Here is a 27,215-nt window from a genome sequence, read left to right as displayed (position 1 = left end):
ACAGCACAGTGGTTAGACATTTATATACCTTACGAACTGATCCCCTTGATAAGTCTAGTACTCACCTGGCACCATACATAGTTAAAATATTATTGTGTAGGGATTAAGGAGTACAATTGGCAGCTGAAAGACAGTCACATGATATAGAGTACAGCATGGGGAATACAGTCAATAACACTGCGACAACTATGTATGGTGCTAGGAGCGTCCTAGACTTACTGCGGGGGGGGGGGGTCACTTCAAAAGGCTTCCTTTCACTGAGTATGTTTTCAAGGTTCATCCATGTTACACCACATATCAATACTTCGTTCCCTTTTAAGACTAAATAATATTCCTTCGTATGGACCACAATTCATCCATTCATCTGCTGATGGACCTTTGGGTTGTTTCCTGTTTTGGGTTATTATTACTAAATCTGCTATGAACTTGCAAGGCACCAGAGGCTTCCGGCTGCTTTCATTTCTAATTCAACACTGACCACTCTCGGTTCACTATGACTCCAACCCTTACGTTGGCCCGATGCACAATGGGAAAAGCAACCACTTATTCAACAAATATATATGCACGGACCTACTGTATGCCAGGAACATTCAGGCACCAAGGATACAGTAATGAATAAGACTGTATAATCCCTCTTCTATAAAACATACAGTCTTTGGGGGGGGTGGTGCAGAAGCGGAGAGAGACAAAAATAAACAAGGTGATTTTAGACAGGATATGTGATAGAAAAAAAGTTAAAAGTTATATATATTAAGAAAGTAACTAGGGGCATGTGTGCCTAATTCAGATTCAGCAGCCAGGGAAGACTTATCTGAACTGAGCTCTGAATGACACACCAAAGAGCCACCTAACTACCTGACGTTCCAAGCAGAGAGAACAGCAAGCGCAGAGGCCCTAAGGAGAGAATAAGCTCCTATTCGAGGGGCAGAAAGAAGGTCAGTGTGATAGAAATGTAGTGAATCAAGTGAAGGGCGGTGACAGATGAGCTGGAACGGCAGGCAGAAATCAAGCCAAACGGAATCTGGTAGCCTGCGACAAGAAGTCTGGATTTCATTGAAGAGGATTAAGCAGGAGAATAAAATAATCAGGTCTGCATTTCGGAATGATCACTCTGGCTGTGCAGAGAACTGGAAAGGGAAAGAGTAGAAGCAGATCAGGTAGGTGGCCACGCAGGTGGTGAAGGCTTGGACTACAAGGAAAGCAAACACGAAAAAATGGGAATAGTTTCAAGATATCTTAGAAGTAGCATCAACAGATCTTACTAATGGATTACATGTGGCAGGTATATCAAAAAGAATCTTGGATAATTCCTAGATGTTGGTGGGTAATGGCATGGGGACCACTTACTAGGATGGGGAAAATTGGAGGAAAAAAGTCTGGAGTTGTGGGGAGAATCCAGAGTTCTATTCTGGTCATGTTAATTTTGTGAAGCCGATCGAACATCCAAATGCAGATGCCAAATAGGCACCTGGATAGATGAGTCTGGAGCTAAGAGGAAAACTCAATGTTGGATATGTATACAGAATAGTACCTGAAACTAAGCAGATTATACAGTTTTGCTTCTGAAAATCATGTACATACACCTCAGTGTACCAGGATCACACCAGATAAATAGGATTCCAAGGACAGTTTTACTTGGAATCAGGGTCAGGAAGAGGGAGGGATAAATTTTATATTTGAACACATATACATAAAGAGAAAAATGTTGAATTTACACAATTTTTCAAGATTAACCATAGGATACCAAAGAAATTTTGAGTTAGTATCAATCAATCTTTGGATTATATAAGACCCCTATTGAAACATTTTTATCTGTCTCTTGAAGTGTTCAGGAAAAAAGCTGGGGAAGCATCAGAATACACAACAATTAACTAGCTAATATTTAACGTATAGACAGGGACCACCAGGCCCACAGCTGTGGAGAGTCAAAAAGACCGAGCAGTATATCTAGTTAACGACATGGACTTGAGTCAAACAGACCTAGGTTCAAACCCTCGCCTTGATGCTTCCTAGCTGTGGAGGCAGGAACCTTACAGGGGGACCTGACAGATAGATGACATGCGATGCACTTAAGCACTGCCTCTAACTAACCGTTAACCTCCAGCATGTTCTCCCTCCAGGGTCTCATTGTACAAGTACATCTATAAGACCTAAATGTGTAAAAGGATATTGTAAGTTACATATAAAAATTGCTGAATGTGACTGGTCGGGAAAGCACTGAAATTCGGGCTGAAGATTAATACAGAGAAAAAGAAAGGTTTTTAGCTTTCATTTCTTTTATTTTTATTTGAAGGGGAATAGCTGAAGAAAGCAAAGAAGGTAAAACCCATGTGGAGAGGAGAACTACCTGCTGCGAACTCTTAACGGTCAGAACTCTTGCCTCTCAACTGCCTGCAGACAATCCATATGCTATGCAAGCCATCCACGTAAAGCGTACAATTCGGCTGTTGCTACTGTATTCAGAGTTGTGTAACCAGCACTACCATCCACTTTAGAACATTTTCATCATCACGAGAAGAAATCCCATACCCATTAGCTGGCCGTCACTCCCTAGTTCCCCTCAATCCTGCGAGCCCAGGGCAGCCACTAAGCTGCTTTCTGTCTCTGTGGATTTGCCTCTTCTGGACATTTCACAGAACAGAATCATAAAGGATGTGACTGGCTTGTTTCACTCAGCATAATGTTTTCAAACTTTAACCGTGCTGTAGCACGAACCAGCACTTCATTCTATTTTATTGCCAAACAATATTCTACTGTATGGATACACCACACTTTATTTGTCCATCCATCAGTCGATGGACCTGTGTTGTTTCCGCTTTTTTTTTTTTAAATCTATTATGAGTAACGCTATGAACATTCACATTTAAGTTTTTATATGGCCATGTGTTTTCATTTCTCTTAGGTATATACCAGTTCTAGGTATATACCTAAGAGAAATGGTTAAACTCTGTGTAATCTTTTAAGGAAGTGCCAGACTATTTTTTAAGAGTCAATACAGTTAGCTCCAAATAGTCAAATGATGGTCATTAATTTCCCGACCAACATCTTTGGGCACCTGAAGTTACTTTCACATCTCATCCTTACTAGTTATCTAATGATTTTAACGTTTGTAGTAAAAAGTCTATAGTGAGCATGCAGAATATAGAGAGCACATTAAAAGGCCAGAAAAAGAACACTATAACTTTATTTGCTCCCTGAAAACACTGAAAAGCTTCATGGGACAAACTAGATACAAAGCCAAAATTACAGTTATTTGCAAAAAAAAAAGAGAAAAAGAGGTGCTTCACATCAATCAAGTGCATCCAGGTACTGAGGATGGGCGTGTAGAAAGGGAAGAGTTTTAAGATCAAGTGAAGTTTCTGGCCAACTGTTCCATTCTCCGAGTAACTGTGGAAAAGGCTCTCTTCTGCCTGTTCCGTCCTTTGTCACTGTCCACTGTCAGTTCCCGTCGGCCAAGTGATTGTGATTCATGGTCCAAAACAGCCTTATTACCAAAGAGTTAGAAAATGTGCATTTTCAATAAATATTACAATTGCCTGAGGCAGAGTATCTTGCAACAAGACTGTCCTTCTGGGGCTCCATGGTTTGATGCAACCACTGACCATACGTGGTTACTAAGCACTTAAAATGTGGCCAGTGCAACTAAGAAACTACATTTAAAATTTTAATTTATTTTAATGAATTTAAATTTAAAAACTGAAACAGTAGAAATCCTTTTATGTTGATTACATTTACTTTATAGCGGGTTAAATAAAATGTATTTTTAAAATTAAAAATTTCACATTTCTATTTCTATTGTTAATGTGGCTATTAGAAAATTTAAAAGTTCATGTCTGTAAAAATACTAAAAACCAATGGATTGTACACTCTCAGTGAGTGAAATTAAATGAATGATGGTATGCAAATCACATCTTAACAAAGCTGTTTTTTAAAAAGTACATATGTGGTTCGCACTGCATTTCTATTTGACAGTGACAGTTTCTCCATTTCTGAAGCTACCATGAGTCAGTTACAATAATAATGAGAAAGAAGAGAAAAGGAGAAAAATCACATTTATGTCCTGTTTGTCTAACAGCCTTTGTGACAGACCTATTTACTAAACAAGGCAAGTAAAATTCTAAAACTAATAAAAAAGACAATCACCTTTTAAGAAATTAACTTCACTAATTACAACTGACAGTTATGAGTAACAGAAAATATTCCATGTGTGGATGGAAAAGAAAAATGGTATAAGAAGATTTAAAAATATATGTTAAGGCCAGGTATACAGTCAAGAGGACCAAGAAAGTTCCACAACAACCAAACACCTAGAAAATGTTCAATAAAGGTCACATGGAAAAACAGAAGAATAGATGGATGAATGAACAGCAAATTCAGAATAAAGAATGAAGGATAATAGGAAAGAAAAAAGATATTTAAAAACTTTTTTAAAAGCCTCTACTATGTAATTATAAAAGCTACTGAAAATAAGTGCAACTTATATATCAACAGATCACCTGTCTGGGGAAGTTATAATCCAAGGACAAGAAATATCACAGACAAAGATTTGGGAACAGAATCAACAGAAAAGAGATGGATCACAGGGAACATCCATCAGACTTTTAGTGTGTTGTGAAGTAAATGCATGCCATTAAAATGAGGAGGCATTTGGTAAGAACGTTGGTAATTTATCAAAGGATTGTGAAACAATAAGGCATTTGATAAGTGCTTTTTGATTATTTTAAGACCGTATATCATCAGTGACATGAAGGTAGGAAAAGGCTGCTCCCTCTATCTCCATACTATCAGAGAAATCAGTTAAACTCTCACGAATGTGTCTGAACACGGGCAGGAAAACCGGCTCAGTTTAAAGTGTATGGCAACCAAGGCAAACTTAACTGAATGTTATGTGTACCCTCCTGAGAAGAAAAAAGAAATGCTGGCTTACTAGGTAAGGAATTCTCTGGAGTCATAACTTACCAAATCACTTGTGCCTTTTATATAGTAAGAACTTCACAAAATGAAGCATCAGTAATTGCAATTGTATTAATGCTGGCTGACGACCTCCTTCATCATTTATTAATGGCAAACAGTAGGCTCTGTTAGGAACAGTTTTCACTTAACACCAGGAATTGCCTTTGAGAAAGCTAGGTTCAACTCAAGGAAAAGAGATAAGGAAAAAAGTCAGTAACTTTCAATAGAGTATGAAAAGTCATCGGTTGTTAAACAACACAGTAAAATGTCTGGGAAGCAAAGGCCGGGGAGAGGGGCTGAACAACTGCAGCTGGTCTAAAGCCAGGTGAAGACAAAGGAAGAGGGCTTCAGCTAGGGCTGGACGGAAGCGCCTTCTTGTTACTGTATGTGTGGGTCCTTATTATATAAACTACGAATGTTTACTGAAAGATGTGCAAGAATACACATGATCTTCCCAAGGAAGCTTTCCCTGACGCATATGTACGCCCTCACAGTACCTGTCACCCTTCTCCGTCTGAACTGTGAGCTTCATGATGGCATGATACAGGGTACCCCCTGAATCCAGCATGGAGCTTGGCACGTGGTGAGTCTTCAGTAAATATCAGTTAAACAAATGAAGGCCATACCACCTGTATGAGATCTCAGGACAGCAGCCATAGACGAATATGATGGAATGGATGTGGCTGTGTGCCAATAAAACTTTATTTACACATGCTTGCTGAGGGTGGGACTTGGTTTGCTGACCCTGTTCTAGTTGGCTCAAAATGACTAAAGACTATAAACCAGAAACCCTAGGAAGGTACACATGCCGTCCTCAACTGGAAAAGCCCACTGGCTTCCCCTGCAGTGATCGTATTTGCCATTTCCTTTCCACTCCCATCGTCATAGTCCAAATCAGACTCGCGTAACCTTTCACTTACTCACATCTCTGTTTTTGCAGATGCTGTTCCCTTAACCTGAATTCCCTTCCTCCCACTCACCAACCTTTTAAAGTCTCTGTAAAGTTTTGCTCAACTGACTGCAAATCAGAAAATATTAAGGACCTACTGCTAATTACTTTAGGAGGGATAATTGTTGTTATGTATTTTTAAAAGTGTCCCTATCTCTTAGAGACGCATATTGAAATTGTTATTGAAGAAATCCTATGGTGTCGGGGATTTGCTTCAAAATAATACAGGGGTGAAAGTGGGGAAGGGGCGAGGACATAGATGAAACCCCCTTGAGCTGATGAAACTGGGTAATGAGCTCATACGAACTCATTACACGTTTTTCCCTATTTTTGTATATTATATAAAAATTCTTCAACGGAAAGTTGAAGACAAAAATTCCTGTTCCAGTGGCAGATTCTACAGGAGAATTCACACCTTCTCCCCTGTACTACCTCAGCAGGTACCTCTGTTTCTTACTGACTTCAATCTGCTCTGTACTGCTGTGAGCTCTTTACACAGTGGCAGTGAGCTCCTTCAGGAGAGGCTCCTTCGGGAGAGGCCTGCGCAGTATTCATTTTCACAGCTTTCTCAGCCGACTTCACATATAACTGACGTCTAATATTGCCTGTCATCTGAAAAAAAGACTAGAATCAAGGAAACTAGAGGAGAAAACAATCATAGGAGCACCTCTCACTCCCCATCCCCCTGATCAAAATTAAATCAAAAGGCCTTTCATCATTTCAACTGTGCCATTTACCATGGAGCTCGCGAGCTATCTCTAAGCTTCGAGCTTCAGTAATCCAATCTAAAGGCAGAAAATAACAACCATTCCCCTTAACTTTCCTGGACTGGAGGGTGGGGAGGGCTAAATTTTTGTTCCTAAAAAGGAAATGGCATTAATGATTTTCCACTACTGACCTGGAGGCCACCAGTATTTTAACCATCGTCCTCCTCATCATCCCGACAGAATCAGTGTGGTTATCAAGGCTGAAGAGTCTCAATAGAATCATGTGTCTGTCCTCGTCGTCAGGCATCCATTACTTAGCTGTACTACAAAACCCTCTCTAACACAAAAGAAGAGAATTCAATGACACTAATTACCACACGCAGCCTATCGGAAGTTCCAATCAGGTACTGGTTTCAAATTTTCAAACTTTCAAATTTTTAATTTTTCAAGCTCTGGTTTCAAATTTTCAATGAGTGCCTCCCAAAGACTAGCAAACTCACAGTGCTTGCCATAGTTAGCAACAGGTTCTCTCAGCCCATCTTCTATAAAATGAAAACAAAAACCCTGCTTCTGAAAAGTGGACAGCTCTTTACAGAGCAGAACTTAATGCACCAAGCGTAACTACACAGGATCCTTGCCCAGCAGGAGGAAACCTCGGCCATTTCTGGGTCTGCCGCTAACAGCACACACTGGCCAGCTAGCTCCCTCCTAAGTGACCATCTACGTCACAGCTTTGTCTATCAGCTCCAACTCCGATCCTACCCTCGGGCTTGTGCGCTCATTCTGTGTCTTCAGGTGTCTGGTAAGCAATTTTCACGCACGCAAAAACATCCATTTCCTGGATAAAACCAACACCCACCACCACCACCACCACCACCACCACCACCACCACCACCACATTTTTCCAACTTTCCTGTCTCCTGCGAAAGCTCATCCGGTCCAAGACCCCAGCAATAGCAAGTGCTCCTTTCTCTCCCTCACGTCCAACTACCTTTTCTTTAAAGACTCTCCCTCTCCACTCCTATTCCCTGAGTCCAATCTCCTATCCCTTCATGAACAAACCACCAAATCAGAAAATAGAGTATGTGCAGCTACTAAAAAAACAATCCAGGGATTTCTCCAAGGTGTTCAGTGAGAAAAGCGAGATATAAAAATCAGGTTTTTTAAGTCCATCCTGTGAGGACCCAGCAAGAAAGCAGCAGTGGCGAACCAAGAAGAGGACCCTCACCCAAAGGCAACCAGGCTGATGCCTTGATCTTGGACTTCCCAAACTCCGGCCCTGAGCAGACTACATCCATTGAGATAGTCGTTTTCTGAGGAGAATATATGATCGTCACAGAACGTATAGAACGCTTTCCTCTTCTGTAATACAAGTTGATCACCAGTACCTTTTTCATTCTGATTTTGTGATAACTGAATGACTTTAATCTCAGAGGCTCAGTTTCTTCATCCGTAGATTAGGAAATAATATCAGTATCTACTATGTAATATGAATTGTTTAGAATATTAAATTTTTTAAATTGGTTTTAATACAATTCCTTTTTTAAAAAAGGATATTCCCAATTCACTCTATGTGTATGTATATACATTTACGCATTTTATGAGAATGGAAAAAAATATGGAAGGATACATACATACCTGGTAAGAGGTGGTGCAAAATGAAAGTGAAGGGAAAGGGTGAAATAAAACAAGCAAAACAGAAAAACAATAGACTTCCCTAAGCAATACATACATATACACTATGATCTTTTTGATGTATCCATATAAAAGTATATATAAATATATTCTAAAACGTTTAAACAAAAGTACTAAACAAATTCAACTGTACAAATGAAAAAATCTTCCATTCATTCAGAAACTATTTTAAATACTACTCCAGTTTTAAAATAAGTTCTCTGACAGTCCTTTCATGCACAGGTAGAAACTAAGTCCCCTGCCCTTGAATATGGGCTGAGCTTAGTGATAGAGGAAATGACAGTGTGACTCCCCAGGCTAAGTGAGAAAAGGCAATATGGCTTCCACCTGGCTCTCTGATGCTTGCCCTGGGAACCCAGCCACCACGATGTGAGGAAGCCAGGCAGCTAGCTACACGGAAAAGCCACCTACAGGTGTTCCAGCAGCAGCCCTAGCTGCCAAACATGTGAATGAAAGAGCCTGCAGATGATTCCAGCCCCCAGCCTTTGAGCCACCAACTGACCTGGAGTGGAGCAGAGCTCTTCCTAAATTGCAGATTTGTGTGCAAAAGAACATTATCTATATGCCGATGTGGCAGAGAGAGACAATCAGGGTGGTTGGGAGATGGCTTATAATAAACAAATAAACAAATACACTGAAGATAATGAAAGCCAGATTTTTCACTCTTGGAAAGGTACTTACAAACATGGAAAGGATACAGTATGGCTGGAAAAAACCCTGAGGTATTATATTAGAATTGAAGATATTAGTTTGAAATAACATGTTTTTCTTATGGTTTAAAAACTATATGATTTATCTACAGAAACGGATATAGAAAGAGGGAGAGGGAGAGGAAGAAGAAAAGGAGAGGGAAGGAGGGAGGGAGGGAGAGAGAGGGAGAGATGGGGAGAGAGGGAAGGGGGCGGGGAGGGAGAGAGGTGCTGTATAATATACTTACCTCTCCTGGCTCTGTACCTGCTGAGAGCACTTAGAAGCAACAACATCCTGTACCAATGGGCACACAACAAACTCCCAAATCTTGGTTTCTAAAAACCATCCTTTACTAGAAGAACCAAGACTTTAGAGAAATGGCTGATTCCAGGTCCGGGGCAACACAGCAGGGAAAATACAAGATGAACCTGGAATATATCTTCGTTCTAGAAAATTAGGAAGTGTTCGAATAATGCTAAAAATACAAAAGCCAAACAGCCTGAAAGCGCTTCCACTGGCCAAATCTAGTTACTTGAGCATCAAAATAAATAATACTAACAAAGTACAATCTGATGAATAAATTACAAATCCATGAGTCTATATTGAAAGGAAGGAAGGAAGGAAGGGAGGGAGGGAGGGAGATGAGAAAGCTCATCCTTACAAGAGAAAGCCAATTTATAAATGTGGAATAATAGACACGAAAAAAATCATTTGGCGACCACACAGTCGTTGCTGATTTAGGCAGGACAAAAATGCTGGTAGTTTGAACTTTGATGAGGAACAGGATATTGGCATAGTCTCAAGCTGTCTCCACACAAAACACCATTTACGAAAAGAAAAACAATGATGTTATAGTGAAGAAAAGTCCAGCCACCTACCTGGCAGACACCGACATGACTGGAAGATGAAGGTTAACATCGCCAGTAACGGGACCGGTTAATATCGCGTGCCCCTTGATGCGATGTACAGAGAATACTACAGCATCGTTCCCATGACATTTTTGCCAAGAAAGTACAACCTAAGTCTGGTCATGAGGAAATATGAATGCATTCGGCTTGCGGATCATCCGCCTAAATATAAGACTGTTGAGGACGTGAATGACAGGGCGAGACTAAGGGACTATTCTAGACTGGAGAATATGAAGAGACACCACAGCTGAATCCACCCGACGTTCCTAAGTGGGATCTTAGACCAAAACCGCAAAGGAAGACGCTGCTGGGGCGGCTGGCAGGGCGGGCCGGGGCGCCGGGCCGGCTGCCTGACTGAGCCGGACGCGGCGACTGCAGTGCCCATGATGGGCAGGGGCGAGCGGGCACCATGCACGGAACGCAGTCTCGGCTGGCTCAGAAAAAGTAACTTAGAGAAAGGTGGTGTAAACCAATAACATGGGAAAATGGTAGCGGTTTGGGATTCCGGGTGAGGCGAGAGGGATGTGGGAGTTCGCCCGGCGCAGACGGGGACAGTTTATATCAGATACACACGTGTGCACACAACACACACACGGTCACATACACATGTATGTATGTGTGCATGTGCATGTGTCTGAAAGGGCTCATCCATGATACATAAAGAACTGCTACAAACAAATTAGAAGGCAAACATACCAATTTATAAAGCAGGCAAGACGTGCACGGATGCTTCACTGAAGAAGACATCCAAATGGCCCCTCGGCAGGTGTCCAATGGCATCAGTCATTAGGGGAATGCAAATTAAAACCACAAGGAGCGAACATTTCATACCCACCAACGAGGCTAAACTTTAGAAGGCTGACAAAACAAAACGCTGGTGGAAACGTGGAGCTACAGGCACATCCGCAGGCGGCGTGCGCGGGCGTCAGTCACCACCGCTGCAGGCGACCCAGCTCCGCAACTACCGCGGCCTGGCGGCGCGCGCCCTCGCTCCCGGCGCACGGGCCTGCCGCAAGGCTCCACGCAGTCGTCTGCCGCCACCGTGCTCCCACCTGTCTCACCGTCTCACCTGAAGCCTGAGCTGGGGAGGATCTGTTTCCTGGTTGCTGGCGGCATTCGGTTCTGTATGAGCTACCAGCTTGAGGGCCACACTCCTCGCTGCCTAAGGACCTGAAGCCGCTCTCGGTCCCCAACCACGTGTCCCTCTCCATGGGCAGCTTACAACATGGCAACTTGCTTCTCAAAAACCAGCAAGCGAGAGTCTCTTCACGAGATGGGCATTACAATCTGGTGTAACATAACCATGTGCTTCCTTGTCACCTTGCTATTTTCTGTTAGGCAGGATAGAGTCACAGGTCCCACCCACACTCAAGGGGTGGGGGGTTACACTAGGACATAAACACCGGGAGCCAGAGATCACGGGGGCCACCTTAGAATCTGCCACAATCAGTGGGAATGTAAACTCACACAACCATTTTTGGTAACTCGACAGTTACCAAAGTTAAACATATACCTACGCTAAGATCTATGATTCCATTCCTACATGTTTACCTCTAAAGAAATGAAATGTATGTCCATAAAAAGACTTGTACATGAATATTCATAGCAGCTTTATTCATAACATCCAAAAATCATGAACAATGCATATGTCCATCAGCAGGAGAATGGAGAAACAAACTGTAGTATCTGTTTCAATGAAATATTACTTGGCAATAAAAAGGAAAGAACTAACACACCCAGCATGGATGAAATCCGGCAAAAGGCGGCCAACACAAGAATACAGACTATAGGACTATATTCAAAACCAAACAAAACTGATCTGTGGTGATACAAACCAGAACAGTAACTGCCTACGAGAGGTGGGGGTTGACTAGAAGTGGTAAGAATGTTCTATATCTTTATTAAGGTGTTGATTACATAAATGAATGTCGAAACTCATCACGCTATAAACCCAAATTTCACCGCAATTTAAACTTTACTTCAATTAAAAAAAAAAATGTTCAAGCACTTATTAATAGAAAAAGAACTGAGCACAGTAAAGAGCACAGATTCTGAGGCCAGACAGCCAGGGCTGGACCTCAGACTCTGCCACTTTCTCGGGCACCTTCCTAACCTCTGTGCCTCTCTTCCTATCTGCTAATTAAATGAATCAACACATGGACAGCAATTAGCGTAGCACCCAGTATGTATCATGTGCCCAATTCACATTAGCTGCTATTAAACAAAACTAAAAAGACAATTATGAATGCTACAAAAAACTAAAGGTTGACCAAGAAAGGAAAATCACAGTTTACTACATAGCTCAACAGTAATAAAATCCTGAATAATACCTAACCAAAATTACACTTTTATTGGGAGAATGAGGCGATGGTTAAATAGCCAATCTTCCACATTCGGAATTCACCAGATAACATCCAAAGATTGTTTCTGAAACGAGCTTTGTAAAACAATTTGACTCTCTAAAATATATGTCTAACTTTGATTAAAAATAAATACGAGGTAAAAACTACTAGTGGGATGTGGACTACTAAAAAAGCAAAACCAGGGAAGAAGATAATCAAATGCTGAAATTTCAAATCAAACCAAAATGCAATTAAAAGGAGCATCTGTCTGCACAGGAAGCGGTGTTCTAGAGGTAAAACTAACTACAGAGACCTCAGGTTACTGGGGGTGATCACACCAAAATTCAGTACCTTACGAGTACTGGGTATATTCTCTGTTAAAATTGCATAGACAGTATCCCTCCTCCCCTACAACTCACAGTCCAGAATGTTATCAATTTTTCATCCAGTAATAGGCCAGGTATTTCTCAATCCACTGGCTGGAAGTCCAAGGTTATAGTGAATTAATATGAATGAGAATTTAATTATAATAATGTATCACCAATATTCACACAGAAACTTTCAATGAGGAACATGAAACTTGCTTAGATTTTACTGTAATCCTCTAAGCTAAGCTAAGCAGTAAGATGATGAAAGAAATGGAAAGTGAGTAGTTTGACTACTTTCATTTGAAAACCAGAATTAAGACAAGAATCCCAATAGAGTAGTACTCTTGCTGCCTTCCTATAAACACACAAGCTTTTAGTAAATCGACGCCATGTTCCATAAATGAGTTTGCTCTATAGAGACCATGCTCGAAGAACCCCAAACTGGGCAGAGCCAGACTGTTTAGGAGGCTTCATCTGAGTAATTAATTAGGCCTCCAGTCCCTGCAAAAAGAACAGTGAGCAAATTCATGAATCAACACCAACGGCACTTCTATAGCACTCTAAGACCTGGAAAGTATCTATAAATTGTTTCATCTTTTCTTCCCCATAACCCTGAGTAGTCATCTAGCCAGTTATTTTTATTTCTTTCCATTCTGAGAAGACCGAAGATCAAACGGTAACTAACTCCAAATCACAGAATTGTTGTTAAAGGAAGGGTTTCATTCTTCTAGCTCCAAGTCCAGTGTTCAATGCACTCTATCAGCATGTCTGTGTAACCAGAAGTCTGAGAAGATGAATCATTTGCCGATCTCTAAAGTCTTGATTATAGATAGCAACATTTGATGGCAATGACTGTTGACTTACTTTGGGTCTCTTCCAAAAACAAACGAAAAGTCAAAGGTACCTGAGGACATTCAAGCACACTTATATCTATGGACCATACAATATCTGTAACGAATGCAAAATGTCTTTAACAGTGCACTTGGACAGAGTAATGGCGGGGGTGGGAATGCCTCCAAGGTGCTTTCCGGATTGTCACAATGGTGGGGACTTCACTGACATTCAGTGGTGGAAAAACCAAGAATGCCCAACATCCTACAACCCTCAGTTCCTTTGGGTCCTGCCCATTTAAGAAAGGACCAGCTTCCTACATGATTTCCAACTTTCTCGTAAGTGAAAACATTCTGCCCAGAGGCAGAACCAGGTCTTGTAGGGCCTATAGCTTATACAAGCCGGAGGGTCCTCCACAAGAAAAAGCGTGCAAAATTACAGTTACAAAATGAGCTCTAGGATTTAAAAATATTAAATACATAGGAATATATCTTAAGAAAGATGTACAGTTCTTCTTTGCTAAAAAGCACAAAATCAATTAAAGATCTAAATAAATGGATGGACATATCACATCCATGAACTGAAAGACAATAAAGATTTCAATTCTCTCCAAATCCACAGTCAATGCAATCCTAAAAAATTCTCAAAAAACTTTTAAGAAAGTTGATTCTAAAACTTCTAAAGAACTGCAAAGACTAGCCAGGGCAATCATGAAGAAGCAGAGTTGAAGACTCAGCCCCCCAGGGAACAGACCTATTATAAAGATGCGGCAGTAGCGACAGGGAGACATTAGTGCAAACACTGACAAACGGACCTGTGGTACAGAACAGAAAGTCTAAAAATAGACCCACACGTACACTGTCACGTGATTTATGATCAAGGTAACAATGCGGAGTAGTGGAAACAGATCATCTTTTAAATACATGGTGCAAGGCTAACTGAATGTCCACATGGAGCCCTCACACCACACACAAACATCAGTCCCGATGGACTGTAGATCTAAATGTGAAAGGTAAAACAGTACGGCTTTTATAATAAAATATTAGAGAATATCGTCAAAATCTAGAAGTAGACTAAGATTTCTCTAACAAGACATAAAAGGCACTAAATATACAAAATGACAAATTGGACTAAATTAAGATTAAGAATTTCTATTCATCATAAGACACCATTAAGAGAGTAAAAAGGCAACCCACAGAGCATGAGAAGATATTTGTAAGAAAAAGAACTACAAATCAATAAGAAACACAGACGACCAGCAAAATGGGCAGATGACCTGAACAGATACTTCATATAAGAGGATATCCAGATGGCCAATGAGATTATGAAAAGGCATTCAACATCATGAAGGAAATGCAAATGAAAACCTCTGGAGAAACCACTTCACTGACAAGCAGAAGGACTAAAATGAAAAAGACGAAGAATACCAACCCCTGCTGGAGATGCGGCACAGCGGGAGCTCTCAGCCGCGGTCGGGCTGAACATAGGCATCCCCCACCCCCGGCCAGTCCTGCAGTTCCACTCCTGGTTATAAACGCTAGGGACATGAAACGAAACACGTGCGCGTGCTCACACCCACCAACAGACAAGCGTGATGAGCACGTTCAGAGTAGCACTGGTCGCAACACCCCCAAACAGGAAATCTCCCAAACGACCACCGCCAGCAGAACCATTTAATAAACTGCGATGTGTTCACACATGAAACAAGAATACATGAGCTGCGACTACACGCAACCAGTGGACGAATCACACAGACAACAGGTTGAACAAAAGAAGTTAGATACAAGAGTGTACACTGTGTGAAGCACAAAACCAGGCACAACTAACTTCCACTTTCAGAAGTTAGGATACCAGTCATCTTTGGTGGGGGAAGAGGTAGTGATCAGAAAGGAGCAAGGTAATGTTTTGGGGTGTTGGTTAAAGTTCTGCTTCCTGACATGGGTGTTTGTTATGTGGGTATGTTCGGTTTGTAAAAATTCATCAACTGTACTTGGTATGTGTGTATTTTTCTAAGTATTATACTTCAATAAAACATTTTCTTAAAAAATTAGGTACAGGGCCATAGAAGCAGCCTGTGCACGTGAAGGGCCTTGAGGCTTAAGCTTTATTAGCTTCATAATAAATACGTCCTTGGTGATGCTGGACTCATACATATATATATACATAAAAAGCGGTTTATACTTATCTAAGCCTAGAACTAGATTTTACATAGAGACAACTATATTTTTCACCACTTAATAGACACTGAATTTCCCATTAATGCAACTATTGTGAGAGGAAAGACTGCATGTTTTGTGTAGAACTCGAAGATTTACTCACCGTTCTAGAAAATCATATCACCAATGGCATTGCCACATATCATGAGTCACTCACGCAATACACCTTGTCAGTCCCTATTTATGGGTGTCACAGTCATAAAGATAAGCTAAGTGTACCTGCAAGCACCTGACGGCTATGATTTCTAATGTGCTGAGAACATTTACAAACAAATGTCATCTGAGAATTTACATTTAGAAATAAATACTGTATTATGAAAAGCCCTTTTATTTTTTCTTTATATTACAATTAAGACGTAGATATGCTGGTAAGCTTTCCTGTCTGGGAATTTCATCTCAGGATAGGTGAGGGGCCGTAAAGTCTGACTGTTGAGAACAAGAAACAAACCATCAGCCTATCAAAAGAACTATAAAGAGAATTCTAATTCCTGATCTTGGTAACTGTTTTTTATGCTATTCACATTATCTAAATCATAAGTTAAGTAATATACTTATCTAAAATATAAAAAAGAAAAAGAAAGAAAAGAAAAACCCAGTTGTCATTTTCAAGAGCAATTACCTAAATATATCATAAACTTGATCTAGACATGGTAAGCAGAATAAGGGGGAAATAAGGGTTCAAACTACGAGATCTAACTGAGCCCTTTTCCTTCTGGATCAGTTAGACCCAATTTGGCATTCACAAGCAAAGGGCTCCATTATTTTTCTGTTCTCTTTCAAAAATAGCTCCACCTTCAAGACTACACAAATTAGATCATTCTGCAGCAGGATTCCTCCTTACAGAGCAGCTCCTAGGAAGCACAGACAGGCTGTCTGCTATAGCAAACCAGTCATTTAAAAACAAAAAACAAAAAAACAAACAAAAAAAAACACACAGATGTTTTTTACTTTTAAGTTTCACTGTGTTAGTGACAAAGGATATGTGCTATACTTGTTAATGGCTTCTGCAATAGATCTCGCTCCCCAAAAACCACCAAATAAGCAAGGGTCACAGAGGGACACCAGACCAAGCAATTACGACAGCAGAATCATTAGGGATATTGAGACTCAGCTGATCCAATAGCTTCAATATGGCCTACAGCATAAATGGAATTTATCTAAATTTTTAACACGATTAGTTGCCAACTTATCCAGTAAATTCCCAAGGAAATTTCTTACCAATTACTTACACATGGCAAAAGTAAAAACAAACTTCCTCAAGATCTTTAAAGAGTTCTGCTACACAGTTCTTATTCTGACATAATGTCATTTAAGAGAGACATGACAATAAAAATTAATTTTTTGGTAAAAAACAAAACAGATACACGGAAGTTAGAGGGAAGTCATCCTTGAATCCTTTTCTTCTATCACACCTCTGAATCCAATCTATAAGCAAATTCTTTAGTCTTGAAAACAGACCCAGAATCTGAAGTCTTCTCAACTCCTCCACCTCTACCACCCTGGCCCAAGCCAACATCAGCTCCCACTACATCAAAATAATACTTCTAACTGGACTCCCTGCTTCCAGCCCCACCCTTCTTTACAGGCTATTCTACACCTGTGACCAGTGGTTTATTTTCATACAGAAGTCACTCTCATGCCCCTTCTCTGGCTCAAACCCTCAACAGCTTCCCATCTCACTCAAGGTCAAAGCCAGAGTCCTACAATGGCCTTCAAGATTTGGTCCTGTTTACTTTTCTGATTTTCTCTCCATTACGCTCTGCCTCTCTCTCACTTGGCTCCAGTCCACAGTACTTGCTGTTTCCTCCACTGGCTTGCCTGAATGTGTCTTCCATCAGGGCTGCTCACCTTCTCTGAGGTCTAGATTGGCTTATTTAAGACTAATGCTCTCTCCGCCCTCCCCCACCCCGAACTCCCTTTCCCACTTTAACTTTCCCCACCCGAGGTCCTCTATCATTCGCTCACTCATTGGCTGTTCACCGTACCCCTGGAAGGTAACCCCCAGGAGAGCTGGGATGTTGTCTTTTACTGACCGCTCTCTCCTCAGTGTCTAAAATGGAGACTGGCAATATGATGCGTGCACAGTAAGTATCTGCTGACTGAATGGAGTTACTATTAGATAGAGGAAGAGACTTATCCAAATCTATATAGTGACATAAAGTCAAATAAGAGACCAAATTCTAAAGCCAAAGCATTTGGGGCATATGGTTTTAAAGAAATTAGAGCAACTTGCTGACATTTTTCCTCTAGATGTAAGAAGAGGAGGAAATACTTGAATGGGAATCAAATCCAAACACAAACAGAGAATCATCCCATTTTTCTATAAAATCTTTTCTTAAATGGACTCAAATAAGATGACGCCTCACCATACTGAGCCACGGCATTCGTTTATCAGTGAGGCTGCCTGAGAACTAGGCTCTTCTGGAACCTAAGTAAACATATCACTTGGCCTAAATCCAAAGCATGCCAAACTAACCTTATGCCAAATTTTAGTTTTGGAGACAATCTCCCATTTCCAGCCTAAGTTTTTGTTTCTCTAATGAGATGATTCTTCCTTTTTTCTCCATGGAGAGAAAAATCAATCAAAAAAAATAATGGGCAATGTTTAATAATATTATAGCTATTCCTTTTTATAAGTTTTTTTAAAGAAAGGATAGAGAGGATTATCTACAAGTAATAAAAACAAAGCCATAATGATATTACATACAGTTAATGAACAATTCTCCCCATTAACGGTGAGGGAATAAACAATTTATTGCACATTTTGGTGGCAGAGAGGAAATACAATTAAATCCATTAATAGCCACAAGAGTTTTTATGTCCCCAGAGGGCCTTGGTTTCCAGAATTGCTTATTCATTTTCATCCACAGCAAACATGGTGCATGCAGAGATGACAGAATGCTGCAGACTACTTTCCACATCTTTTAATTTTGATGAAACAATTATATTAAACAACAGACTTAATGTAGATAACACTGCAACATTGCATTGGATATGAGCTGAAAGTTCCAGAAACCTACCTGTGAAGACAATGTAAATGATCACCAATAAAAATCAGGTCTACCACAGGTTTACAAATATTATATCATCAAGTTCACAGTTTCACTGAAGTTACCCAAAGATGGGAAGGTAATATAATTCCTATGAATACAGATAGATGCTCAGTTTACAAATATTTTGTTTCTCTTCGTAACAAAAGGCAAAAATGGGTATCCTTGCTTTTAAAAATCGGAAAGAAAAGTGACTTGCCCAGAAGTAATCAAAACAAATTTAACCGAGTGCTAGACATAGAACTTTACTTACTAATCCGTAATACCCCAACCCAAACTTAAAATCTGACTTGTATCTCTAACTGAATCTTCAATAGGGTTTCTGACTCCTAAGATTTTAGATTAAAATCCAACCCTAAACCCCAGCAATCCTCCCTTTTGAGCACAATCTAGACCAAGAGGTAAGCAAAATGTTTCTTTCTCCCCACTAACACATCCCAGCTGTGACTCTCATGTTCTCAGATTATCCTACCCCATTACTCTTGGCCTGATATCCACAGCCCATGCACTCTTCACATATTTGATTATCTGGTTCTTCAGCCCATGGTGTGTTAGAAGCAACAAAGCAGAAAGGAAGCATATGATAGCCACAGAGAGAAACAAAGACAAAAACAAAACTAGAACAGCAAACACCAGTTAAAAAAAGTTATCGCCACGTACCGGTCCATACTCTTCGAGCCCCGATGTTCCCATGAAGACCCCACTCATCATGATGCCCACACTTGAGAAGAGGTTAATATGTTTTATACAATCTTGAAGAACCAGAAACATGTCAATATATTTGCAGATTTCCAACCAAAATGGGAAAATAAAGTCTTGGTGCTTATAAAAGGGGAAAGTCGATATATACACTCAGATGCAAAAGTTTCATGACAGGCCTTCAATGCATTACTAAGTTTCTCCTGTAAAAGTAGAGTACGGTTTTTCTACAGTTTGAGATGTAAAAAGGAAAACTTAAGGAGACCAGAGAAAAATATCAACTCTATTTAAACCCTCGATTTTCCTTGGAGTTACTCCACTTCCATTGGTGATAGGTGACTGTAAACCGGTTTAGTGGCTCTTCTGGCTGCCAAGGCAGAGCTAAAGAAGGCAGCAGGTACAATAGGGAAGCTGTCAAGTCGAGCTGGCTCAAAACAAACTTGTGGTTTGCAGGCGGGGCCGGCATCATCTCTTCCGCTCAAATACGCGGCAGGATGTAGAAACAGGATCCCGAACCAGCCACTGCTTCAGAGAGTCAAAATATTTTGCTTTGACTTTCTAGTCTATTAAGCTGGGGGTTTGGCAGGATCTATGCCTAAAGTGAACTCAGACCTTGTGATGATCCCACTGAGGAAACTGGAATACCGAAAGAGTTGCCCTAATTCTAGAAAGCAAGCAGGTTTTTGGAGGGGTATGGAGGAGAGACAGAGAACTGGACTGGCGATAAAGATGGCAACAGTAACAGTAACAGCTAATATTTTAAAGTATTTTCTATATGCCACATATGCACTGAACTTGTATTAATCTCATTTAATCCTCATAATAAATGATGGGTCGGGACAATTACTATGTCCATTTTACAGGTGAGAAAACTGAAGCATTAGAAGTTAAAGAATTTGCCCAAGGCACTCAAATGGTAATCAACATAATCAGGGTTAAAATCCTGGTTATTGGCTCCGGAACCGATACCCGCAGCCAGTAGGTCACAAAGCCTCTCACAGTCTATAGTTTGGTAAGAGAGCAGCATTCTGTAATTCAAACATGATAAAGTCTAAAGCATTAAATGTCATTTGTCAACTACAAGGCCCAGAAAGGACTTGGGGGACACCATGTTTAAGCAGGGAAACAGCTATGGTGTCAGACAATCATGAGTCATGAGACAAATCCCAGCTCCACCTACCTCTAAACTGCATAGCCTTGCAAAGCCTCGCAGAAATGCCTTCATTTCGCTGGGCCTCGATTTTCCTTTCTTGGACAGAAATCTCAGGACCTGCCTCTGATGGTTACGGTGGCACACGGTAAGCGCTCAGCTGGTCAGGCTCACTTCCTTCAGGCATCAGCTCAAGCGTCACCTCACCAGCGGCCTTCTCTGAGCTCCCCCAATCTAAAACAGCCCTCCTCCAACACTCTCCATTCCCCGCTGTGCCTGAGTTTTCATTTCACTACCTGACTGTTCATCAAAGATCTAATTATTTGTTTATTATGTCTCCTTCCACTAGAACGTACACTCTAGGAGAGAATGGATTTTGTCAATGTTTGCTGTCGTGTCCTCAGTACCTACAGAAGTACTTGGCACACAGAAATATTCAGTAAATATTTATTGAATGAATGAATTGTGTATAACAGATGTTCACTCAATAAATATTACGGATAAACAGGCACTGTTCATTTGACAAACGCTTTTATTGAGCACCTATAAAGCGACTACATAAATGAACAGGATTATTTCAGAAGATGATAATTAGCTGTGAAGAAGCATGGACTGGGCAGGCGAGGGCAGCTTCCAAGGTGACAGGTCAACTGAATGATCCCCAAGAGCCAGCCGCACGATAATCTGAGGACAGAGTATCCCACAGAGAACGGCAAGGGCAAAAGCCCAAAGGGGTGCCGGTGCCCAGGCCCAGCTTGCCCAGGGCCGAGTGAGCATGGGAGGAAGGGGTAGAAGGTTAAAGACACAGGAAGGGGCCGCATCATGAAGTATCTCCTAAACCACAAAAAGGGGATTTTCTCCTAAGTCTGATGAAAGTTACAGTGTCTCTCATCTTCACCCACTAGAATGTATACTTTATGAGACCAAGGATTTTGTGGTACATACCAGCTGGTCTACAAACATTTGCTAAATGAATGAGCTGGGAAGTTTATAAAGGGAGGAGTGACATGATTTGATTTTCATTTTAAACTATCACTCTGAACCGCTACCAGTTGCTTCCTTCCGAGAGGAGACCAGGGTGGCAGAGGAGGGGTGCAATAACAAAGAGCGGAGTGCAATGAATTTGAGAGGTACCGTGACACAGAAGAGGAGGAGAAAAAAGCTACTTTCTAAATCTCGAAGCCACTGGTGTCTTTAAACAAGACACAGGAAAAGGTAAGTGAGTAGGGGGGATCAAATAAATGACAACTGATGTCCTAAGCCTTTTGTATTTTCTGAACTATTTCTAAACACTGCTATAAAGAATCTCTATTACACCTATGAAAAGAAGAACAAAAGGAAATCCGCAGACAGACACACCTATACAAAATGCTTTGGAGAATAACTATAAAGAAAAAACACCCCCTATATCTAAGCACAATAACCAACCCACATTTTCTCAGGGACAATTAATATGCCAATTATGTCCAGACTGTTCCCTGGGGGAAATCTTGCTCACAACAAGGTTTTGGGATGCAGAATCATTTGGAGAGGTTTCAAGTATTGCAGTAGAAACCAAGTTTTAAAACAACACTTCTTCATATCTACCTGTACCTATATCAAGTCACTAAAAACAAAAAAAGCATACAGGGTAAATTACAGTGTCATTTCTAAAATGCACAACACAGTTCTAAAATTGTTTTGCCAAAATAACCTATGGATACTCCCTGGTGTGTATGTTCACAGAACCAAAAGCACTGAGATGAAAGGATGCATGACAGGTTTAGCTGGGAGTACACAGGATCGCGACCCCCACAGCGAAAAGAGGAACGACAGTGTCTAGGGCCAGACCCACTGATGACGCTGGAACTAACCCCAGGCACTCCGGCCTAAAGTGCATGCTGAAAATGTTACCGTCCAAAAAAACTCTACCCAAACATGAAATAAATAAATGTGCCATTATCAATATTGCCTTACCGCTTGTGCCCCACACTCCACCCACAAGGAAGCAGTGGTCTAGAACATTCTCCAGTCACCATTTTATGCTATCAGTGAACATAAACGAACAACTCTAGAACCAAGAAAGGAAAGTGATGAGTGGGGTGAAACTTCAGTCCCCCGTGCCGTCACTCTTTCAATATGTACTTTTTTACGGCTTTACTGTGATATAAAATTCAAAACGTGCACTCCTTTGAGGCATATGATTGAGGAAAATCGGTATGCATTTTTAAATATCTATTTTTTAAGTGACATTTACTGGTCTTTTCTATAATACGTGTTCATTGTATAAAGTTTAGAAATCACCAAGTAATATATAAGGATAAAAATTAATATCACGCATAATCAATCCTACCATCTAAACACCACTTTGAGGTTACTGCTTCCAGGCAGTTTTTTCAACAGATACTGAGACCTAAAACTGCACCCAGAAGCTAATTCCAAGAAATGAGCAGACTAGAAGGCAACACATTTAAAGGGCAAAAACTAACAAAGAAAACTAACAAAGAAAACCCTTGAAATAACAAAGAAAGGAGGATTTTTAAATAATTTTGAAAGGAACGAAATTATTCAGTTTAGTTTTAAATGAAAAGAAACCACAAATATTAATACTAAAAATGCCATACATAGGCAATTTTCTCTCCAAAACTAAAACTTTCTGTGCTCCTGAAAAAGTTCTAGATCTGCCCTGTCCAACATGGAAGCCACCAGCTGCATGTGACTAGTGTGATGTGAAATGTAGGTAGTGCAACTACGAAATTTTAAATTTTATTCAATTGTAATTAATATTAATTTTACTTTTAATAGTCACATGGGGCAGTGGCTACTGTATTGGACAACACAGCTTTAAAGATAAAACAGCTTATGACCTTAAGACATAATTAAATATCAAATGCAACGTTTTAAGGAAACGTTTTCTAGAAGATATATAAACTAAGTAACAACAAATCATCATTTACTGGCCTTCTCTACCGTGCTACCCAAGGTAGAGGCCAGGTCTGCCTAGGTGGCTCCCTGGGCTGTGACTACAGCTATTGTTTGGTTTGTAATAAGATGAAAGGGAGCGCAGGTCCAGCAGGCTTTCTAACCAGACAATTGCCCTTGCAATGGCCTAAAAGGGAGACTGTAGAATTGGTTTCTAGGCACAATATCTTGGCTTTCTAAAGTCCTCAGAAGTTGTGCTGGTTATTGTTCTAACTAGGCCTAGAGAAGGCGGATTCTGTCAGTGCTGGCCAATCTAGAACCAAACCACCTTGCTCAATTCCAGCCCAATGGGCCTCTGAAAGATGTTCTAAGGTCAACTTCAAACTCATTTCTCAGGAGTGCTTAATACCACTCAGAACCCATGCTGGAAAAAAGACCAGCTCCAGCAATCATTCCCACAGCTACCGTGGGTTCCTAAAGCACTCCCAGAATGTGACGCCATGGATGCAAACCAACCTGACTCCAAATTTCAGTGAGCCTTCAAATCCAGGCCAAAACAAAACGAGGCCTCCTAGGGTAAAGTTGTGAAAAGACACAGCACAAACATTTTCTGACTTGTACCTCCCTAATGCACACTGATGCAAGCACTAACAGTAGCAGAGGCAACTTATTGGTTCAGCTAAGAAAGTGGAAAACTAGTTTAAAAAGAAATCACATAACCACTAATGTGTCCAAAATATCTGTAAATCAATACATGTAAAACGAACTGTGAAAGTCATTCTCTTTCTGCCTTAAGAAATCTGAGCTTCCACAGGGACGACAGATAATAATACCCCGCCAGATAGGATATTCTATTACAATACTCACAATGTGAAATTCAAATCTTTGGAAGTATCAATTAATGCTTTTAAGACTTTTAATGCTAGAGAAATAGAAATTTCACCAGGTCTTTCTTATTTGATCAATTACATTTACTTTAAATCTATCATTTAACCACTTTCTCCTGTGGAACTACAGGTCTTATATTTATTTCACCCACATCTTAGAATCGATAGTAAGTAAAAGTATTCCCAATCAATGGATGAAAAAACTAAAGTGTGAAAGAATTTGCCCTGTATACAATAAGAATAAAGAGCAATACATCCTGGCTTGTCTAGTGCCTTTGTGGTCGGCGAGGCAACTGCCCCACGTGCCTTCTTGAAACACCTGTATTACAGGCTGGTCATGCCAACTTAGCCATGGCCACCTCTTTCCACTCTAACACTTTTGTACAATAAGGCTTAACTTTAGCACCCACTTTTTTTTTAATGTGGTCTAGGGAGAAATGTGAGTGATGACCACTGAACTCCCTCCATAAGCAAGCGTACAGATAAGAATATGCAAATGTGCTCTGTACTCAAAGACAAATGTGATGCAGTTTCCAAGTGGTACGGCACAGCACATTTTGTCTCCTAATAATCAGTTTTACATCACCAAGGAAATGTTGTACACTTGTGAAATTTAATAATTTTTCTGCCTCTCCTACTTAAGCAATTCGAAAAGAGAAAAGAACACGAGGGGAAACCTCACCACTCGACGACCTAAGAGGAGGGGATCGGCATGAGACTAAAATCCTCTGCCACCTGGTGCCTACGATGGTGCCACACCACTATCCTTACCATGGACCACAGCAGAGGAACTACGGCTTAGTGTGGAGGGAAAATGATGCCAGCCTCAAAAGCTGCGAATTTCATACAGGAGCTACAACAGACCTATCTGCTCCCAACTGAATCACGAAAGCCAACTGGACTTCCCAGTGATTACCTCTGGGGACTGAGAAGAGAGCGAGGACTGGGGCTTTTTCCTTACAATTTCCATTTTTCTGTGCTAGTGGAATTTCTAATCATGGACATGTATTTTATCTTTTAATTTTTTAAAAAAATTGCCATTTTAAAGCCAACGACATTTATCCTCTTCATCCACAAAAAAATTTTAAAAGATTACTATGGATTGAGGAAACCTAGTGGATGTTTATAAGATCAGACTCCACACCTAAGAAACAAATACAATGATCACCTTTACTTAAATATCCAATAAAAGGAAAGAGAATTTCTTCAAAAGCAAACTATATTTCTATAGGGACCAAAAAAGAAGCATGACTTCCTTAACACTTAACTTCCTAACCCTCTTCTCTGCACTAGGTGGAGGAGCACATTCCACAAGACGGAATCCCACAACATTCTCATGCACAGCTACTTAGATCCACAATCACCTTTACATTTCTTAAGCGCATATGTCTCATGTTTGCATCCTGTTACATGAGACAATAATGTTAATCCTAGACTATATATAAAGTGCTGCATACAGATTACATGCTGCCAACATATTCTAAACAACACGAACAAGTACACCAAGGAGACCTCAAATTAACCAGATGACTCTAATAATTTGAAGGGCCAAGACAAGGCCATTTTCTCCCCACAGGGTGTTATTTTCTATTCTGTGGATAAAACAGCACGCTCCAAAGAGCACAAGTATTCTACATGGAGCCGGGGGGCACAGGGGTGATTGCTGAAAAACAAAGTCAGAGCAGGGCAGCTGACAATCTCAAGGACCGGTCAGCAGCCATGACACACTGCATGCTCCTGCAGGTGAAAACGAGCCAGCCCAGGCCTCTGGCACGGAGTTAGCCAAATAATTACTGCTTTGATCAGGATGCCTGGCTGTTCCTTGGGCTAATAACTAACTATGTGGACTTTTCGGTGACTAATGGGACAGACCAAAAATCGACAGCAATCGGTGATTTTATTTATCCCCCTCTGTTGCACAGCAGTTTCTTGCCAGTCGGCTCAGGCTAACAGGCTAGAGAAGGCAGCTGTCCGAATGTCACCAAACACAGTGACAGATGTGAAAGAAGAACAGGCAAGCATGTGTTAGTAACACTGGAGCCATGTGAGAATGGGCACCGTGCTTTTATGTTTGAAAGAAGTAGATTAGAATACTTTAGCTAGAGATGGGCCTATATAAAAAGAGAGGCCCACTGAGGATCCAGAGAGGAACAGCATCACATACTAAACTCCCGCTTGAGTTTGGTGTTGTGCTAGGGTGCTGGCCAAAGCAAACTAAACTAACATGGCTCCAGGTGACCCTAAAGGAAGGACAGAGAAAAAAAAGGTGAAAGTGAAGTGAATGTTGAAACATAAACGACATGAAGGGGGGCGGACAATAGAAAACAATCTAGCATTGTCTAAAGAAGTTCCAGATGTAAACCCTACAAACGGCAATTCCATCCCTACATATCAGGACAACTGAAAGAAACTTTTGCAAGGAGCATCAGGAGTCCTGAACAAAAATATTTACAGCATGACTGTTCATGTTAACAAACAGGAAACAACGCAAATGTTCACCAAAAGGAAAATTATGACATACCCATACAATGAAATTTTATCCATTAGTGAAAATATTTACTACAGCTGCAACAGTAATGACTCTCATGACCTTAATGCTGTTAAAAAAAAAGAAACCTGCACTAAAATAGTTCACAGAACACATAGAGTATGATAGTATTTCCATAAACTTCAAAAACCTTCAAAATCTTAAAATACTGTTTAGAGATACGTATATGTAATAAAACTGTAGTTTCAAAAGACCAGGGAAATGATAAACACACAATTTGGAATAGCGTTTATTTTACCTTTGTGGGGAAAGAAGGGGATGAGGTCAGGAAGGGGCATTCTGACAGCTTCGACATAATTGTACTGCTCTAGTTCTCAGGCT

General features: G+C 40.6%; 1 protein-coding gene across 3 annotated transcripts in view; it reads right to left on the bottom strand.

The window, feature by feature from the left end:
- The window catches only part of PACS1 (phosphofurin acidic cluster sorting protein 1), a 99,257-nt gene that overhangs the window by 70,489 nt on the left and 1,553 nt on the right, over positions 1–27,215 (bottom strand). Inside the window, exon 1 of one of the 3 annotated variants that reach the window (XM_016119345.2) lies at positions 19,370–23,989. The exons of 1 other annotated variant lie outside the window; for it this stretch is intronic. In XM_016119345.2, coding sequence (XP_015974831.2) covers positions 19,370–19,377 — 8 coding nt within the window. In that variant the 5' untranslated portion in view covers positions 19,378–23,989. Of the gene's footprint in view, positions 1–19,369; positions 23,990–27,215 lie in introns of those variants that run through there. One more of the 3 variants, XM_016119346.2, reaches the window with a different exon arrangement.

This window comes from Rousettus aegyptiacus, unplaced genomic scaffold (genome assembly GCF_014176215.1).
Source record: "Rousettus aegyptiacus isolate mRouAeg1 unplaced genomic scaffold, mRouAeg1.p scaffold_m13_p_5, whole genome shotgun sequence".
Classification (NCBI taxonomy): Eukaryota; Metazoa; Chordata; class Mammalia; order Chiroptera; family Pteropodidae; genus Rousettus; species Rousettus aegyptiacus.
This window is presented reverse-complemented; position numbering and strand designations above follow the sequence as displayed.